The following is a 20,782-nucleotide window of genomic DNA, read 5'->3' as shown; positions in this document are numbered from 1 at the left end:
TTGGTTAAAATATTACCGAGGCAGGGGGTCTGGGGGCCCCCCAGAAGCTATCGACATTTTAACAACGTAAAAGGTTTTTTTTTTTTTTTTTTTTTTTTTTTTTTTAACCGAGGCAGCTGCCTCGGTTGCCTCAATGGAAGCTACGCCACTGAATATTGACATTTATGGTCATAAACTGGTGATTATACAATGTTTGTGACTTCCATCTCTTTCTTCTGGGAAAGTTGGAAAAACGTCATTATATTTTGCTGCTATTTTCTTGTGTATAAAGATCTACGTGACGCAGATTCTTGTGCATAGAAAATCGTCTTACTTAATGAGGACTCGTTCTTAAACCTCGGGTTGTCTTTTACAAAAAATATCATTTTACATGTATTCATTTCATTTACGAAATGACACTACGCCGTTCTTAATGACAGTTATGATGTTCTAATAAATATTTCACAATTTCCTACAAATTTGAAATAATCACCATTGCATTTCTGAAATCAAAGTCGCCGCCCTGAATTTTTACCGCCCATATGATATGTACAGGCTAGACAATCAAGACAACTGCATTTGTCCAAATTCCGTGGTCTTTGTTTAAAGAACAGGGATATCAGTTTTCAAACAACAAATATGTAAAAGTCTTGATATCCTCTATGGGAAATTAACATTTCAAGTTGATTTAAAGTGTACACATTGTTAATTGTAATTAAGCGTATTTCATATCAATGTGCTGTCACAACATTCCGTGAAATTATGAATACTACGACGTTCTAATGGTGTATCAAGATTTTAAAATATTCTGCCCGAAATTTGTACATCAATGATTTAGAAATATCAGTCTAATACTTTGGGGAGGGTGTGATGCTAATACATCCATTATAACACACGGTACCTAATATGCATTAAAAAAAATTATATGTTTATGCATAGAATTACCATTTTTCTCAATTCACTGCAACAGTGTATCATTCTTGTTAACAATGTAGATTATTAATATTTGTCAGGGTTTTTTGATACTTGCTTGTGTAATATATGTCTCTTGATTTAGACGCGGGTTGTGTCGAAAATCTGAGTTTTAAATAATCAACAGTGTTGTGCTTCTCATTTTTAGAACCGATTGATTTGAATATGATTGAAAGTATTCATGTTTCCTACGTAATTGATAACAAATATACATGTGTTTGCCAACCACAATGGAGCTCCAACAGGACCTATTTTACCTAATATTGGTCTATCAAGAAATAAGTATAAAAGAATTGACACACGACGATTGTTCGTACGAATCATTGTGAATTATAAATTGGCACGAGGGATAAATCGTACCTACATAAGATGAGATAACTCGTGGTCGTCACCCTGTAAGCGGTACCAGATAGCCTCGACCTTAGTTGTATCGCGGAAAATGTGTCAATATTTTGTCGTTATTTACATTACTACTGTTATCAAGTAATAATATGTATACGTGAAAACATGTCTTGTCACATGATTATATATTATTCCTTTATGACATCAAATCATTCTCCATTTCTTAATATAACGTGTGCACGAAGGTGATATTCATATTACATTGTGGCCTTGAAATCGTCCCTCATCTGAATGACATGCGTTTAAAAATTCCTTTATTTACTCAAATAATCTCATTCTACAGACACAGTGGCAACGTTCAGGTGAATCTGCTTTAAAAAAAAACATGATTTTTTCTGAAATATATTCTATATATGTATATACCAACGGAAAAAGAAACTGTACATTATTTAATATATGAAAAAATAATAAAACATAACAATGAGCAAATTGTTTTGTAATACTCTTAACACATGAATTTATTACAATATTTCATAATCCAGTAATGTTAACGTCAATTTCAGCACACTCAAAAGACACTGATATTCGAACTTGAATTAACAAAGTTAATAACGCGTGTGGCCACCATTTGCATTCATGCATGCTTGACAACGGAAGTATTCAGAAATGCTTTAGGAATGTTGTTCCAGATGTTAGTTAAAGCCTGGCCTAAAACCGGCAATATCACCGGCTGATTTGGTAAATGGCGTGCTCGATCGGCAATAAATCGGGGGGGGGGGGGGGGGGAGCTGGCCAAGACAAGACATTGACATCATACTGAACAAAAAGTCCCTGACTACACTGGCCTTGCGTTGTCTTGCTGCAGAGTGGTGTGATTTTTCTGTCTCTGTATGAAGGGTATCACATGGCGCTGAATAATTTCGTCTCGATAGCGTACGCCGGTGAGATTTCCATTGACAATTTGTAGAGGGGTCCTTCCATGTGCTGTTATTCGACCCAACACCATAACGCTACCTCCACCGAATTGTCGACATTGCACAACACAAGCGTCCTGGTACCGCTCCCCAACGCGAGGATACACTGTACAACGGCCGTCACTGCTATTCAAATGAAATCTGGATTCACCAGTGGACAGAATATTTGCCCAATCCTGTATTCTGAATCGCAGATGTCGTCAGCACCTCGCTAGTCTAGCTATATGAAGACGATTACTCACAGCTCTTGGACTGATTGGTCGAACTCCAGGAATGCTACGATCAATCAAATTTGCTCTCTGGAAACGATTTTTCAGGTGCACAAGCCTAATGTGGTTGTCCTGTTAACGCGAGGTCACACGAGGACGCCCAGAACCTTGTCGATCCCGAGTGTTACCAGATTGTTTTAAACGTCTCCATAATAACTGAATGGTGTTCCGATGAACTCCAAAGTGTCTTGGTGTGTCCAGGGGTCCGTGTTTGCCCAATTATCTATTTTGTATTGCTTATAGGAGTTATGAGATTGATCACTGTTCGTTATCTTTACCTTGCAACGATATTTTGTGCCATTCGAGCTTGAAGCATCCCAACAGCACGATTACGTTGGTTTTAGCTGAGTTGTGGCATTACAGAAGGGTACATTTTGTCAAAACTAAAGTGCTTTCCTTAACGAATAGTGTCCAAACAAACCTTTTACACTTCTTACTCCAAACATTATTGGCCGGTAAAACTCGTATAATACTAAAGTGCTTTCCTTAACGAATAGTATCCAAACATACCTTTTACACTTCTTACTCCAAACAGTACTGGCCAGTAAAACTGAGTCGGGTACTATCCGATATTGTTAAAAAAAAACACATCACTTTTATCGATTGTTTAGATTTCATAAATATAAACAATAAATATAGAAAAATTGTTTTAAATTTCATAATGCAGTTTCCTTTTCCCGCTAGTATATTTATGCGTTTTAAAAGTGCAGGAAACAAGTTTTGTCTTGTATATTAACGGTATGATATGTATAGAAATGTTGACAAAGCCGGTAATTCGTTGATGACTTTTGATATGTTGCTAGATTATAGCATGTTTAGTTTGAGCATGCCTTTGTTCCTAACACTTTCCATGTAAAGGGTTTTTATTTCTTTCTGATTATATTGATAAATATTCAGCTGGTTACACGCTTGAACCTGAACGTTTGTTAATAAGTAGGGCCTGTTGCTGTTTTCCAAAAATAAAGTGTTACGTGACATTCAATTGACGTCACGGGAAATTACCATGAGGGGGATTTACGGTAGATCAGTCATAGTCAACATATGGGTAGTATCGTTTCGGTGTTTAAACGTAACAAGTGAAATGATACCTATGAGTTTGTGGTGTGATTTCACCCCATAATTATAGTGCAGGTTACTATGGAAGCCGTTAACCTAGTTGCGAAAATGATTGTCTTTGTCTTGACTAACCTTGACTTCAGTTGAGCAGGAAGATCAAGGCAATTCCTTCTTCTCGATTACAAACATCGAAAACAAAACTATCTACACTTGTGACAGGTTTGGAGTGCGATTTTCCTTTCCCGAAAGCTGTCATTTCACGCTCTAGAATTTTCAATATCAATTCATTTAAATAGCTTTGTACTGAATCAATATTTTCCGTTGTTTTGACTTTTGACAACATATTGAGGAAGTTTAATGATATCGGCCGACAATTTACTACATTCTTTTAAAAAAAAAAAAAAAACAACAACGTTCTTTTCAAAACCCTTTTTATACACAAATTTATCATACGAAATACAAACATGTAAAGAACCCATGAACCGCATGCTCATTTATAGCATTTTATGTTCAATTTCATGTACATGTACCCGTATGTTATGTACATTATGGAAAATAATATTGGGGCCTCTGCACTAGGTTCCTAGGTATGCAATAAAAAGAAAATTGAGAGAGAAACACTTATGTCCGGGCATTATTGTCTTACGACAGGATCTATTTTTCTTAAATCTTATAGAATTACAGAACTGTCTATACAGAGACCATTAAAAGAATTCCGTGTTTCACAGGAATTTTAGTTTCAAAATACGGATTAAAGATTTTCCTCCGTAAAATTGCGCTTCCCCGTCATGCTCCTAATTTTATCAGTTTTAATAAATACATGCTACAGACATAATATAGATTCACATTAACGTCTCAGAAATACCAATACCTACAGGAATTGCCTTACATATAGGACACATATTGACAATATAGAACATCATTTCTGTATATTGCAGATATTCTCGTGCATTTAGCTTCAGGGATTGATTTCTTTAGCCAACCAAAAATTCCCTTCCTCTCCCCTATCCCATATATATACATGTACATAAGCAGGAGGCATTGAAAGATATTGCAGATTTTTAATATTTGTTTATTTGACGATTTATTATTCATTTTTCTATTACTTTTTGAAATCTGGGGTAACAATGAGTCTAAATAAAATCAGTTCAGTGAAAGAATATTGTTATGAAAGTTTGTTTTATTGAATTCACACATTGTTCATTTCAGTCTTCTAAAAAATATCTAATTTTTGGAGAATAATATAATATCTGATTCTTTATCAGCCTCAAATCAATTTATGTTTCTTGCCATATGTGAATTATTACGTACAAAACCAAACAACATTTATATACGATAGTTTCCCAAAACGTGGTACAATACAATGCTAAAACTTTTCAATATACATACGCATCAAATCCAAAATATGAGAAAACTATACTTATTTTTATATTTTTTTCAATTTGAAATGATTAATAAGATACCTGTAGATACATGTAAAGATATTGTGTAGATCGAGCATTGACCTCACTAAAACAAAGCGGGAGATGACGGAAAGCACATGAGATCACCGGAATATTAGAACGGCACTATTGCTGAAATGGCACAACAAATGTGCGGTGGGAATATCACCAGAATCGAAGATGGGAAGCTAAAGAACGTTTTGGATGAGGATGATCATATATTTTTATTTGTGTGCTATATCATTATAAAAAAGAATATTATCCTATTTTTACAACAACAACAAAAAACCAACAAAAAAGCAGAAAAGCTTTTACATGACCACCCCCCCCAAAAAAAACCCAACTAATTCTTTCTAACAAATAAATTCTAGATTATGAGGTATGCCAAGATGTATGCCATTTGAGATATTTAAAATAACTAAGTTCTTTGATTTGTTTTCACTTTATATTTAGGTAAAATATTTAGATAAGCTTGAGATGAAATCCCACTCAAATTGAACTTTTATCACAAGCTATCTACAAGGCATTAAGTTTAAAAAAGGTATATGTGCCGTATTAAATTTTTTTTCGATGTTAAAAACCAGACAAAATTTCGACAAATTTGATAGGGTATTAAAGGAGCACTGGTGTATTCAATGTAAGGAGAAAACAATAGTTTTTCGAATGCATGTTTATGATAGAATGACGTTTATGGCGGATATGCACAATCGTGCGTTTTTTTGTTTTTTTTTACTAGAAACGTCATGAAATATGAGAATTTTGTTTACAGTATGTGGTCATACTGAATAATGATTTGATGTTTAACATATTTTTTTTTCAAACTCTTTCCATTTCACAAACTGGTTCTCCCTATTCTGTTTCCATCTGACTCTCTTTTATTGCTGAATGTGTCCAGCCAACAGTCATGCTATGTAATTGTTGAATTTCCAAATTCCGTGTGCAACATTACGTTATCATGAATATTACAAAATGCATAAAATTTTAAGTCATAATGTAAAACTTATACGGTACCAATTTTGATGCACCAGATACCCATTCGACAAATACTGTCTCTTCAGTGATGCTCAAACCGAAATTTGGGAAAATCGAAATAGCAATAAACTTGTAAGAACTAAAAGGAAAACTAGAGTGTCAAAACCTGGAGCCAAATTCGTCCAAGGATAAGAGTTATGCATGAGGGAGATAATCCTTAATGTTGAAAAGAATTTTGAAATGTTATCGCAGCAATTAAATATACATCCGTATTTTCAAGCTAGTGACGAAGTATTTAGCTACTGGGCTGTGGAGACCCTCGGGGACCAGCAGTCCACCAGCAGAGGTCTCGACCCAGGGGTCATAACGTAAAACGTATACGGTTCCAATTTTGATGCACCAGCATGAGGGAGATAATCCTTAATTTTGAAATGAATTTCTATATTTTATCGCAGTAATTAAATATACATACGTATTTTCAAGCTAGTAACGAAGTACTTAGCTACTGGGCTGTAGAGACCCTATAGCTTCATATGACAAACATATTTTTATTCCTACGATAGTATCTAAAGATTACGGCACATGTAGCTTTAACAGGAATATCAAGATACGTATATATTTAAAATACTATTTCTAAAAGTCATTACCGTATTTGTTTCCGTCTAATCTGTGCCAGTCTGAAAAATAAACGGAAATACTTTTCATGAATTTTGTGGTAAGTGTCATATTGTCTTCATTCCTTGACATAAAAACCACAGTACCTTTTGAAATAAAACCGGCGAATGATTTCTTTATTCTGCAAGCATTGTTGAACTCAGAGTCCACACATGTAATATACTTTATTCGTGGGTCAGGATAATATGGTGTGTAGTCATAGACTTCTCGTTGCACAATCAAAATGACCATTCCTGCAATACGTAGTGTTTGATACATGCAGTAATAAACAATTACGTATTTCTTCAATCGTTAAACTAACATTTAAATCTAAATTATAGGGTATAGACATTATTTTTGTAAATAAATAATTCTCTTTTTTAGTATTGCACAACATGGAATCATTTAATATGAATTAAAGATCTTTCATACCAGGCTCGTCTGTGTACGGTATGCCTTTTGATATTGCTTCATTGACGTTAATTTCCATATCATGAGAAATGGCATTACAAATCAAAAGCCAAGGATGCGAGATGTACCCTTCTTTCACTAGGTGTAGCTCGACTTCTGTTGCACATATTTCTTTTATCTTTTCTTCCCAATTGATTTCCTTTTCCGTCAAATCAATCAAATGCAACTCTGCAACTATGATGATATACACAGATATATACATTGTAACTGTATATAACACATCAATTGAAACATTAGTAAATTACATGAGTATCATAACAAACACACATCAATTTCAGTGCTGCTGATAGATAATGTATAGAGGGGGGGTCTTCCCTTTAAAATTTTAATTTTTAAAAATGAAAACACATGAAGATGGATCTCATTGTAGGTAAAGAAAACGAACATTTGTCAATCTCATAACTGCTATAAGGAATACAAAATAGAGAGTTGGGCAAACATGGATCCCTAGATGTACCAGAGGTGGAATCATGTGTCTTTAAAGAGGTATTTACTGTCGATCGGTCACATCTGTCATGAACTCTATATATTGATCATGTAAACAGAGTTATTTGTAGTCAAAATCAGTGCACCAAGAATTGCCTAACAATTGATATGAAATACGTCAGACAGCAGTCATCTCATAAATCCACGAAGAATGCAAACTTAAGAGCAACGTACATCAGGGTGGAATCAGATGTCTATGAGGAGAAAGTATCCGCTATTGGTAAACATTCAAGAGCAATCCATAATTAATTGAAAATCCCCATATCAATCATTAAAAAAAACATTTTAGGTCATGGTCACTCAGGTGACCTATTGCTATTTGTTTTTTTTTATCCTGTCGTGCGTAACCTTGTTTTAGTTTATATACTTCTTCTTTAGAACAACTGCACCAATTTCAACCAAATTTGTCACAATACAGTCAAGGTAGAATGGGGACAAGTTCGTTTAAATGAAGGAAAATGACTCTTTCAAAGGAAAAGGCAAAATTTGGATGGGCCATTTAGAATGATTCTTTTCAAAAACCTCTGCTTTGCAAAGATTAGAATTCACATGAAAGTTTCACTGATCAAATTGTAAAAATAACAAACAGTGATCGATTTCATTATTCGCCTAAGGAACACAAAATAAAGAGTCGGAGGAGCAAGCATCCCTTGGCAGCAGGTCACACCCGCTGCAACTCCAATGCCTTGATCAGGTAAACGGAGTAATCCATAGTCAAAATCAGTGTGTAAAAAACGACCCAACAATCGGTATGAAGGGTAAATGAAACACATCAGACAGCATATGGTCCAATAATAGGCTCTTTGGTATTAATCCACAATTTGTTATAATGACAATACAATATGCGAAATGCTGACTTTAAACTAGGTTTTTCAAATTCTTGCAACATCAATTTCTTTGTCAGTAGTCAAATCAGTTGCGAAATATAAACACCCTATGCACGTGATAATGGAATATTACTACATAGATATGGGAAGTTGATGGTAGAGACGCTGAATTAATTCCATTTGTCATAAAGTTGAGTTGTTAGTTTCCTGTTTGATAAAATAAAAATCAATAAAGTAATAGGTGTAGCTCTATTTCTTGCGTACATATTTCAGTTATATTTTCTTCCCAATTGATTTCCTTTTCCGTCAACGCCACTCTGATTCCACTCTGATTCCACGCACAAGTACTCTGTAGTTGAAATAAAAAATATGCTAGAGTTCCCCATTGACAATATCTTCGTGGTCTTTGGTGATCAGGTCTTCCAAAGAATGTTGGAAATCGCATGGACACGAATTGTGCTCGTGTTAGCTGATCTGTTTCTAAATTCATATGAAGCAGAATTTATTCAAAAACTTTTATGCGAGAAGAAGTCTCTTCAATTCGACATTTAGATAAATCGACGACGTTTTGTCTATTAACAATGATAACTTTCATTCATATGGTGATTCGATATATCCCTGTGAGCTCAAAATAAAAGACACCACAGAGTCGTCCACTTCTGTTTCATCCTTAGATATTTTATTGAAAGTAGACAGTAACGAAAAACTGACAACTCAACTGTATTCAGCTTCTCCATCGTCAACTTCCCATATTTATGCAGCAATATTCCATTATCACCTGCAGATGGTGTTTATATATCTCAACTGATTTGATACGCAAGAGCTTGTTCTGTGTATAGTCAGTTTTTAAATCGAGGCAAGCTATTGACAAACAAGTTAATGGTACAGTGATTTCAACAGTCTCGATTGAACTCGACGATTCGCAAATTCTATGGTCGTTATGACGGTCTAGTTCGTCAATAAAACCTACCATTGCGTCATATGCTGTCTGATATGTTTCATACCGATTGTTAGGCCGTTCTTAGCACACTGATTTTGGATACGGATAACTCCGTTTACCTGATCATGATATGGAGCTCACGGCGAGTGTGACCAGTCGACAGGATATATACATAGATATATACATTGTAACTGTAAACAACACATATATTGAAACATTAGGAAATTCCATGAGTAGCACAACAAAGACACACTATGTTCAGGGTTGCGTAGAGATAATGCATAGAAATGATCTTCCAATTAAACTTAAAATGATTAGATTTAAGCACATGAAGATTAATCTCATTGTAGGTAAAGGTAACAAACAGTACTCAATCTCATAACTCTCATAAGCAACACATAATAGGATCCGTAGTAAAACCAGAGATAGAATCAGATGCCTAGCAGGAGTCACACCCGACGTGAGCTCTATATTTTGATCATGTAAACGGAGCAATTCATAGTCAAACTCAGTGTGCCAGGGATGGCCTAACAATTGGTATGACACATGTCAGACAGCACTTAACTCGTAAATCCATGCAGAATACAAACTTAATAGTAACGTATATCAGGTTGGAATCAGATGTCAATGAGGAGAAAATATCCCCCTTTGATCAGTCACATCAGTAATTCATAGTTGAAAGGGGTAATCTTTAGATCTCAATAAGGTAATCAGAGTAATCCGTACTTATAATAAATGTGTGAAGAATGGACTAACAATATGTATGAACCACGTTGGGCAGCATTGAACTTGATGCCAGGTTTTATTAAAAACTGTTTGGGTCTTGAGTCATTCAGAAGACCTATTGCTATCCGTTTTTGTCCGCCTACGACAAAACTTTTTACTTTTTTAAACTTCTCCTCTAGAATCACTGAAGCAATTTCAACCAAGCCGTCACAAAGCATTCAATGGAGAAAGTGATTCAGATTTTCTCAAACGAAGGACAATGCCCATTTCAAAGAAAATGCAAAAATGATGTAGGCTCAACAACGACTGGGCCTCAAAGAATAAAATTTACATAAAAGGTTTTCTGAGGAAAAGGTGAAATAACAAACAATTATCAATCTAATAAATCATATGAGGAATACACAATTAAAATTTGGGCAGACACTGGCCCCCGGAAATACCAGGGGTGGGATCAGGTGCGTTGTATGAGTAAGCATCGACTGTCGACTATTCACACCTGCTGCTATCCCTATATCTTGATCAGATAATTGGAGTAATCCGTAATGAAAATCAGTGAGCAAAGATCGATCTAGCAGTTGGTATAAAGTACTTCAGGCAACATTTGATGCAATTTTTTTTTATCAGATGTAACGACAATTAAATCGTTATGATGACCATGAAATCAACTTGTTTGTCAGTAGAACGATTTGAGTTAAAACTGATCATACACAGAACAATGTGTTTGGTATCGAATCAGTTGAGAGATATCAACAAATTATGCAGGGGATGATAGAATATTGCTAGATAAATATGGTAAGTTGGTAAGTTGACGATGTAGAAACTTTATGTTTAACATAATTTGAGTTGTTAGTTTTGTATTAATATGTATTTTCAATGAAATATCTAAATACAAAACCAATATGGAGGACACTCACATGGAGATGTCACCAAGACAGGTGATGGGTTTCAAATTTAGGCCTTTATCCGGCGCTTACGATCATTGAACAGTGAGGGTTTATTAGCTTGTTACACCTACTAAGACCCGGGTGTCCGTTTTTAAGGTCATCTCTAAATTCACACCTGATACCTGGCGTTTGGCGAAGGAATGTCGCCATCTGTTTTAACGACTTAGGTCTATGCAGTAGTCTAGGATGAGTAAGCATGTCCTCTCCACCGGTCACACTGACACATTTACACCCCTACAGCAATTAAGCATATATTGCAAGAGGACAGTGCTTAGCAGTGTTATCAGAATAAGCAGCAGTCTGATGCTTGACTCTACACGTGCTCTGTAGCAGACGATATTTTGAACAGGGAGACTGGCATGATTTATCAAAATAAACTAAAGTTTTACAGCATTTTCTACCACTCTGCTCGATCTGTGAGACACTGAAAGGATATGTTTTTACTTTAACAAAACTTCACCCTAGGAACTACAAAATGAATTCATCATTGTTTTATCCAAGTCTTTTAAAACATATAGTTTTTTTATAATATACACAAATATTGGTATAAATGATATACTGATACTTATTAATTTCCTCTCAGTTCCTTTCAATTATGAGAATAATTTGGGGGGGGGGGGGGGATTGTAACTGTGCAATGGAGGACATGTGCATTGAAGGGTTATTAAGAAACACTTTGTCCATTATGATATTTGAGACCTACTAATTGTGATTGTCTCTTTTGACATTGTAAAGTTCACACGTAAGAGTCCAGATTGAGAGTAATTTTAAAGTGATGGTTGATCAATTACGCATTTGTCATCATTGGTGAGAGACAATGGAACTGGCCTAGGAGATTGATGCTTAATCAGACAAACAGCATGCTTGACATTATTCGAGAAAAGGTACCAGCAATCCTGCAAAACTCTGAAAGAGCGATCAGACTGAACAGTCCTAATGAGTTATTCTCATAAAGTTAACCAATTTTTTAAAGGAATATGATTATATATAATTAAAAAATAAAATCTGGATGTACCAATGATATATGAGTAAGTATTTTTTTCCACGCTATACATTGATTTGATTACATGTTTCCTTTGGTGCAATCCCTCTTATCTAGAACTAAACAAGCATGCTCGTGCAATATGTGAGTCAACATCCGGTGTAAACAATAACAAAAGATAATCACACCCACAAACTGCCAATCACTAGTTTGAAATACAAATTTAGCCCTGCTTCACGTTTTTGAGCTCAAAATTAAAACTTCATGAAAATGTATATCTAAAGTAGATATGACCGACATATGCAGGGTTATGAGGGGAACAAGCATACCCATTTTGAAATTTCAGAACAACAGCTTAATCTTTATTTTTGCAAAATAAGTGCTGCAATCTGAAAGTGATAAGAAAATTCATATATTCCACCATTTTCACCGATTGGCTGCTTTTATACCCAATTGCCGACCTTTGAGCTTATCTTATGTGTTTCTGTAATCTAGTTCTTCTGACCTTGCCGAACCTCTGAAGTTGACTAGTACGCTTAGTCTTGTTCATCAGCCATTATACTTAAAAGCTATTGGCTGATTATTGTGGCAATTACCCTTCTGACGTTGTTGCACTGTAAAACAAACTGAACATGTGGTGTCAGTTTCCGCGCAAAGACATATCTATTTTTCAATACTTGGTCTATTACTCTTCATTATCTACAGTTTGTTTCAAATAGTATGCACTTCCTATTCTAAAAGTTCATATTTGTTTACATTTTCGGTAGCAGACATAACGTTTACGTCCATTATTATTGGTAAACAGATTTTGACGCCAAAATAGTCGATGTATATAAGCATATATCATGAGACAAGAGAGGGAAAATAATCCCTGGTATAGGCAGTACAGACGTTTAGACTAAGTATAAGCCCCCATACTCTATATATTTCGGAAGGAAATATTAAGATATATAATTATTTTAAATAAGTCTTATAGATAATCATGTTTAAGGAATCATGGAAACTGACATTCAGATGTAGAGATAGAATATTTAAAAAATTATGATAAATTCACCGCACAGGTCTAAGTTTAACTCTATATTAAGATTTCGTTATTTTTATTTCCATTGTATAATGTGTTGTCATCAATTGACTTATATATGGTTGATAACATATTTCTGCTGATATACATATTGTGTTTTATTCTACGAAATTAAGAAAGGTTATTGGTTGAATATCGTAGAATTTACTCTTCCGAAAATATTGCAAAAGATTAAGAGAGATTTATGTCCTTACCTTTGACTGGTTCTGTCTCCGTGGCTACAAGTAAGGACATGCTTTTTTTTTTTACAGAACGAAGGTCAAATACTTCATACACAACCATATCAATAAAATATGCAATACATTAATAACACTATCAGTTTATCTGTTTTCATCTCTGTCTCAATTGTAAATAAGCACTGATTGATTATATTTGAGATGTGGGATATAGTAGATATAATGTTTCAGTGATTTCTGAGTTTTTCGTCATCAATTTCATCATCAGTATCGTGTTTGTGCCAAAATTTTCAAGAAACAATATTCCAGTGTTATCTTTATGAAGTGTTCCTATCACGTATGCATATATTTTTAGTCATTGTAATCTTCTTTATTTAGTCTTAGTGTTGCAAATATGCAGTAAACATGTTAATTGTCTATTTTGTTTTATTGCCTAGAATGAAATAACAATTACTCGTGTATTATATTAAGTTTTCCGTGATATGATGAAAAATCTTATCATAACTACGATAAAAAGACATAACATATAGAAAAAAATAATTTTTTTTTTAAAAACGTACGTCAATCTTCTCGTACAGAAGTACATCAATCAAAGAAGTAAAACAATTATGTACACTTTTTCTTTATTAGTTTTCTTCTCCGTGTTCATCGCAAAGTAGCACTACTTGCAGTTGATTTTCCGTGTGGAAATATATATATATATATATATATATATATATATATATATATATATATATTGTGATTTCCAAGTTTCTAGCTTTTAGTTTCAAGATCTGAAGACCATGTGAACAGTGTTTACCTCGTACGGTATTGTGTTAGTGCAAAGCTATTCAAGGAAACTATTGCAGTGTCATATAGATGGAATGTTTCCATCATGTGTTTATAAATGTTTATTCATTGTGGCAGTTATGTTTATCTTGTTCTAGTATGAAAAAATGCAGTAAATATGTTAGTTATCTATTTTGTTTTATTGGCTAGATAGTATCAATAATCCTTGTGCATTATATTAAATGTTTCATGGTGAGAAGAAATAATATGTGATGATAACTGAGATGAAATCACTCATTTATGCTACATTGTCGGCAAACCAGCCATCCCTACAATCCCACTGTTTTCATCAGTCCGGCAACCGATCGTTTTAAAATTGTGAATACAATGAATTGCGATCAATATAGCCCAACACTATGGCAGGCAAACGAAGCAATCTGTTGTCAAACCAGTGCACAAAACACGCTCAACAGTACCTGACCAAAAGACAGATTGTATTGGTAATTCATATCATATCAGCTTCTACATCGTCAACTATTTATGTAGCAATATACCATTATCACCTACACATGGTGTTTATATATCTCAACTAATTCGATATGCCAGAGCTTGTTCTGCGTATACTCAGTTTTTGATTCGAGGTAAGCTACTGACAAACAAGTTGATGGTACAGGAGTTTCAACACTTTCGATTGAAGTCAGCATTTCGCAAATTCTATGGTCGTTATAACGATCTAGCTAGCCAATACAAGCTATGATTGGGTCAAATGCTGTATGACATGTTTTATACCGATTGGTAAGTCGTTCTTGGCACACTGATTTTGACTGCGGATAACTCCGTTTACCTTTTCTGGATATAGGGCTCACGGCGGGTGTGACCGGACAACAGGGGATGCTTACTCCTCCTAGGCACCTGATCCCACCTCTGGTGTGTCCAGGGGTCCGTATTTGCCCAATTATATATTTTGTATTGCTAATTGGGGTTACGGGATCGATCACTGTTCGTTATCTTCACCTTGCATGATAACGACCAGAGATTTTGTGAAATACTAACTTCAAGGGAGATTGCTGTAAAACATTGGTTGAAAATACATGTATGCTGATAGATTTATTTATTTGAATTATGACGTCATACTGTTTGATGTATTTTTCCAAGCCAAGCTTTCTTCTGACCTTGCTTGACGTAACTGCAGATATTTAAGCCTATCCCTGGGGTTTCTTTAATCTAGTACTTCTAACCTTGCTTTAAGATCTGAAATTGACTAGTATGCTTAATCTTGGTATGAGTCATTATTCGTATAGGTTATTTGTTGAAAATTGTCGAATTTACTATTCCGAGGCTGTTGCAAAAGATTGAGAAAGGTTTATGCACTCACCTGCCAACGGTTCTGCCCCTGTTTCTAGAAGTGAGGAAATTGATTGTTTTTACAGAGTGTAGATAAACATTTCGTAAACAACCATATCAGTAAAATATACAATATATTTAAAGTACTATTCTTTAGGCTGTTTCCCTCTCTGTCTCCATTGTATAGAATCAGTGCTTGATTATATTCTAGTTGTGGAATATAGTAGATATAATATTTCAAAGATTTGTAATTTTCTCGTTATGAATTTCATCATCTGAAGTCAATGTGTACAGTGTCTACCAAGTAAAGTATCGTGTTTGTGCCAAATTTTCAAGAAACCAAATTGCAATGTTATCTTTATGAAGTGTTTCCATCACATATATATAGATTTTTATTGATTGTAACAATGCTTATTTAGTCCTAGTGTTAGTAACATGCAGTAAACATGTTGATTATCTATTCTGTTTTATTGCCTAAATTGAAATAATCCTTGTGCTTTATATTAAGTGTTTTGCGGTATGCAGAAAAAAATATCTGATGAGAACTAGGATGAAAGGAGATAGAATAATGAAAAATATATGATGAATTCACAACATCGATCTAATTTCGTTATTTTTTATCCAATGTATTATACGTTACCATCAATGGACTTAGATAATAGTTGATGACATATTTCTATTGATATACATGTTTTATGTCTAATGATAGTGGTGGATTAGTGTGTTTTATTTAAAGAAATTAAGAAAGGTTTATGTACTTACCTTTCAATGGTTCTGCATCTTTTTCTACAAATGAGAATTCTTTTTTTTTTTACAGAGAATAGGTGCAATCATCTCGTACATAAGTACATCGATCAAAGAAGCAATAAATTTACATCACGATTTTTTGTGTTTTTCCCTTATCTGTCTCCATTGCAAAGTAGCACTACTTGACTTTATTTTCCGTGTGGAATATAATATATACATTTATAATTGTTCTGTGATTTGGAAGTTTCAATATCTGAAGTCCATGTGAACAGTGTTTGTACGTTATCGTGTTAGTGTCAAACTATTCCAGAAAACTACTGCAGTGTCATATTGATGGAGTGTTTCCATCATGTATGGATAAATGTTTATTCATTGTGAAAATTTTTATTTACTCTTAGTGTTAAAACATTGCTGTAAACATGTTAGTTGTCTATTCTGTTTTATGGTGTAGATTGAAATAATAATCCTTTTGAATTATATTAAGTGTTCATTCTCAAAGTTCTGAACAAATTCCTTAGAACCTTAAGTGGAAAACAGTACATGAATATGAGTTTCAAGTTCCTCCTTTTCCATTGAACTTTTACAAGGCATGGTCTTAATTCAGTTTTGGAAAGTGCATTTTTAAACTATATGCACATGTTTCGTCTTTGGGATTGAATACACTATCTTTGAAATCGTTTACCTTGTTTTGCTATTGTTGAATTATAATTATAAAATGAACCAAGAAATATACAATAGAAAATTGGGCAAACACGGATCTCTTGATATAACAGAAGTGTCACCAGGTGGCGAGAATGTGCAAGCATTCCCCGTCGACCGGCATTACCACCCTTGAGCCCTACACCCGGACCAGGCAAACGAAACAATCTGTCGTCAAATCAGTGCACCGAGAATGACCCAACAATCGGCACGAAACACAGGTTTTGTTAGTAATTCATATCCTGATAACGCCTACAGATTCTGTAAAATACCAACTTAAAGCGATACCGCTGAAAAGAATTGTTGGTAATACGTGTATACTTAGGGCTCTTTTTAGTTAAATTATGACATCATATTGTTTCATGGATTTTTTAACCTGCCTTGACGTAACAGTATATGTTTAAGGAGGGTAGATCCTCGTGTGACTTATCAATATTAATCGTTAAAAGTGGAAAAACTGTATTAATTTCCACTCAATATAGTTTAATCTAACCAATAACCAACGAAAATGTGCATGCTGCCACCCTCTTAAAGATGTCAGACATACAAAAACAGAAGCATATATCAGCATAGAAAAATCGCACATTTTCGTTAAACAGAATGATGAAAATTAATAAAAACTTGTTGAAATGTCAAAATTCAAATGTCAACAGTTTAAGAAATCTGATAATTCATAGATATATAAATATTAATCGTGGATATTAGTGAAATCATTGTGTCATAGACATGCAGTTGAGGACATTTCAGCATAGGACTTATTGCCCTTGACAAAATTTTTAAAATTATAAATAATTGATTATCAATGGAAAATAAAAACTTTTTCAGTATCAAAAGCTCACCAAATTTTTTATTTCATTCAGTGAATACAATTCCTCTGAAAGATATATTTCAATTATGCTCAAAATTTAATAAAATAAAGATTCTGCAAAAACCTATGACATCACGTGAGGATCGATCAACCTCGAGTAACATTGACAAATTTACACCCTTACAGCAATTAATCATACATGGCAAGAGGGCAGTGCTTAGCAGTGTTATCAGAATAAGCAGCAGTCTGATGCTTGACTCTACACGTGCTCTGTAGCAGACGATATTTTGAACAGGGAGACTGGCATGATTTATCAAAATAAACTAAAGTTTTACAGCATTTTCCTACCACTCTGCTCGATCTGTGAGACACTGAAAGGATATGTTTTTACTTTCACAAAACTTCACCCTAGGAACTACAAAATGAATTCATCATTGTTTTATCCAAGTCTTTTAAAACATGTAGTTTTTGATAACATACACAAATATTGGTATATATGATATACTAATACTTATGATTTTCCTCTCGGTACCTTTCAATTATGAGAATAATTGGGGGTTGGGGGGTTGGGGGGGGGGGGTTAAATGTGCAATGGAGGACATGTCCATTGAAGGGTTATTAAGAAACACTTTGTCCATTATGATATTTGAGACCTACTATATGTGATTGTCTCTTTTGACATTGTAAAGTTTACACGCAAGAGTCCAGATTGAGAGTAATTTTAAAGTGATGGCTGATCAATTACGCATTTGTCATCATTGGTGAGAGGCAATGGGAGTTACACAACTGACCTAGGAAATTGATGCTTAATCAGACAAACAGCATGCTTGACATTATTCGCGAAAAGGTACCAGCAATCCTGCAAAACTCTGTAAGAGCGATCAGACTGAACAGTCCTAATGAGTTATTCTCATAAAGTTAACTAAATTTTTTGAATGGAATGTGATATATATAATTAAAAATTAAAATCTGGATGTACCAATGATATATGAGTAAGCATTTTTTTTCACGTTATACATTGATTTGATTACATGTTTCCTTTGGTGCAATCCCTCTTATCTAGAACTAGACAAGCATGCTCGTGCAATATGCGAGTCAACATCCGGTGTAAGCAATAACAAAAGATAATCACACCCACAAACTGCCAATCACTAGTTTGAAATACAAATCTAGCCCTGCTTCACGTTTTTGAGCTCAAAATTAAAACTTCATGAGAATTTATATTTAAAGTAAACTCTGAAGTTAACTAGTACGCTTAGTCTTGTTCATCAGCCATTATACTTAAAAGCTATTGACTGATTATTGTGGCAATTACCCTTCTGACGTTGTTGCACTGTAAAACAAACTGAACATGTGGTGTCAGTTTCCGCGCAAAGACATATCTATGTGAATTGTATGTTTTAATGTATTATACCTGAGACATCATATGATGTGTGTACGGGTGTGTATTTTATTATTATTTTTATACGGCCTGAAACTGATGTTATTCTTATCTATAAAGATAAACATGTGTTTTCATGTTTTATATGTACAATGAGGATAGGTACAGCTTTTAATGTTTTATTTATTTTCTATATATTATGTGTATAACATTCTCTTGCAAGGTATATATGTATTGTAAAGCACCTTTATGCGTACACAGTGTATGAAAAGGGTGCTATATAAATATGGTATTATTATTATTATTATTATATCTATTTTTCAATTCTTGGTCTATTGCTTTTCATTATCTACAGTTTGTTTCAAATAGTATGCACTTTCAATTCTAAAAGTTCATATTCGTTTACATTTTCGGTAGCAGACATAACGTTTACGTCCATTATTATTGGTAAACAGATTTTGACACCAAAATAGTCGATGTATATAAGCATATATCATGAGACAAGAGAGGGAAAATAATCCCTGGTATAGGCAGTACAGACGTTTAGACTTAGTAAAAGCCCTCGTACTCTATATATTTCGGAAGGAAATATTAAGATATATAATCATTTTAAATAAGTCTTATAGATAATCATGTTTAAGGAATTATGAAAGCTGAGATTCAGATGTAGAGATACAACAATGAAAAATTATGATAAATTCACCGCACTGGTCTGATTTTAACTCTATATTAAGATTTTGTTATTTTTATTTCCCCTCCATTATGCGTTGCCATCAATGGACTTAGATATGGTTGATGACATATTTCTGCTGATATACATATGTCATATTTAAAAATAGCGGTGGATTATTGTGTTTTATTCTACGAAATTAAGAAAGGTTATTGGTTGAATATCGTAGAATTTGCTCTTCCGAAACTATTGCAAGAGATTAGGAGAGATTTATGTCCTTACCTTTGACTGGTTCTGTCTCCGTGGCTACAAGTAAGGACATGATTTTTTTTTACAGAACGAAGGTCAAATACTTCATACACAACCATATCAATAAAATATGCAATACATTGATAACACTATCAGTTTATCTGTTTTCATCTCTGTCTCAATTGTAAATAAGCACTGATTGATTATATTTGAGATGTGGAATATAATAGATATAATGTTTCTGTGATTTCTAAGTTTCTCGTCATAAATTTCATCATCAGTATAGTATTCGTGCCAAAATTTTCAAGAAACCAAATTGCAGTGTTATCTTTATGAAGTGTTACTATCACGTATGCATATATCTTTATTCATTGTAACCTTGTTTATTTAGTCTTAGTGTTGCAAACATGCAGTAAACATGTTAATTGTCTATTTTGTTTTATTGTCTAGAATGAAATAATAATAAAATATTTTTTAAAGAACGTACGTTCAATCTTCTGGTACAAAAGTACATCAATCAAAGAAGTAAAACAATTATGTACACTTTTTTTTATTAGTTTTCTTCTCCGTGTTCACCGCAAAGTAGCACTACTTGCAGTTGATTTTCCGTGTGGAATGTAATATATATATAATTTTTTTGTGATTTCCAAGTTTCTATCTCTGAGTTTCAAGATCTGAAGTCCATGTGAACAGTGTTTACCTCATACGGTATTGTGTTAGTGCAAAGCTATTCAAGGAAACTATTGCAGTGTCATATAGATGGAATGTTTCCATCATGTGTTTATAAATGTTTATTCATTGTGGCAGTTATGTTTATATTGTC

The 20,782-nt window shown here is 33.9% G+C and overlaps 1 protein-coding gene across 3 annotated transcripts in view; it reads right to left on the bottom strand.

The window, feature by feature from the left end:
- The window catches only part of LOC125675751 (uncharacterized), a 67,843-nt gene extending 47,807 nt beyond the window's left edge, over window positions 1-20,036 (bottom strand). For 2 of the 3 annotated variants that reach the window (XM_048913540.2, XM_048913542.1), the window contains exons 1-7: window positions 19,993-20,036; window positions 16,168-16,191; window positions 15,437-15,460; window positions 13,312-13,335; window positions 7,093-7,305; window positions 6,768-6,914; window positions 6,654-6,683 (exon numbers count right to left, since the gene is read on the bottom strand). In XM_048913540.2, the coding sequence (XP_048769497.1) occupies window positions 6,654-6,683; window positions 6,768-6,914; window positions 7,093-7,305; window positions 13,312-13,335; window positions 15,437-15,460; window positions 16,168-16,191; window positions 19,993-20,032 (502 nt within the window). In that variant the 5' untranslated portion in view covers window positions 20,033-20,036. Of the gene's footprint in view, window positions 1-6,653; window positions 6,684-6,767; window positions 6,915-7,092; window positions 7,306-13,311; window positions 13,336-15,436; window positions 15,461-16,167; window positions 16,320-19,992 lie in introns of those variants that run through there. The other variant, XM_048913541.2, reaches the window with a different exon arrangement.
- Window positions 20,037-20,782: the final 746 nt, after the last annotated feature.

Source organism: Ostrea edulis, chromosome 3, assembly GCF_947568905.1.
Source record: "Ostrea edulis chromosome 3, xbOstEdul1.1, whole genome shotgun sequence".
Taxonomy (NCBI): Eukaryota; Metazoa; Mollusca; class Bivalvia; order Ostreida; family Ostreidae; genus Ostrea; species Ostrea edulis.
This window is presented reverse-complemented; position numbering and strand designations above follow the sequence as displayed.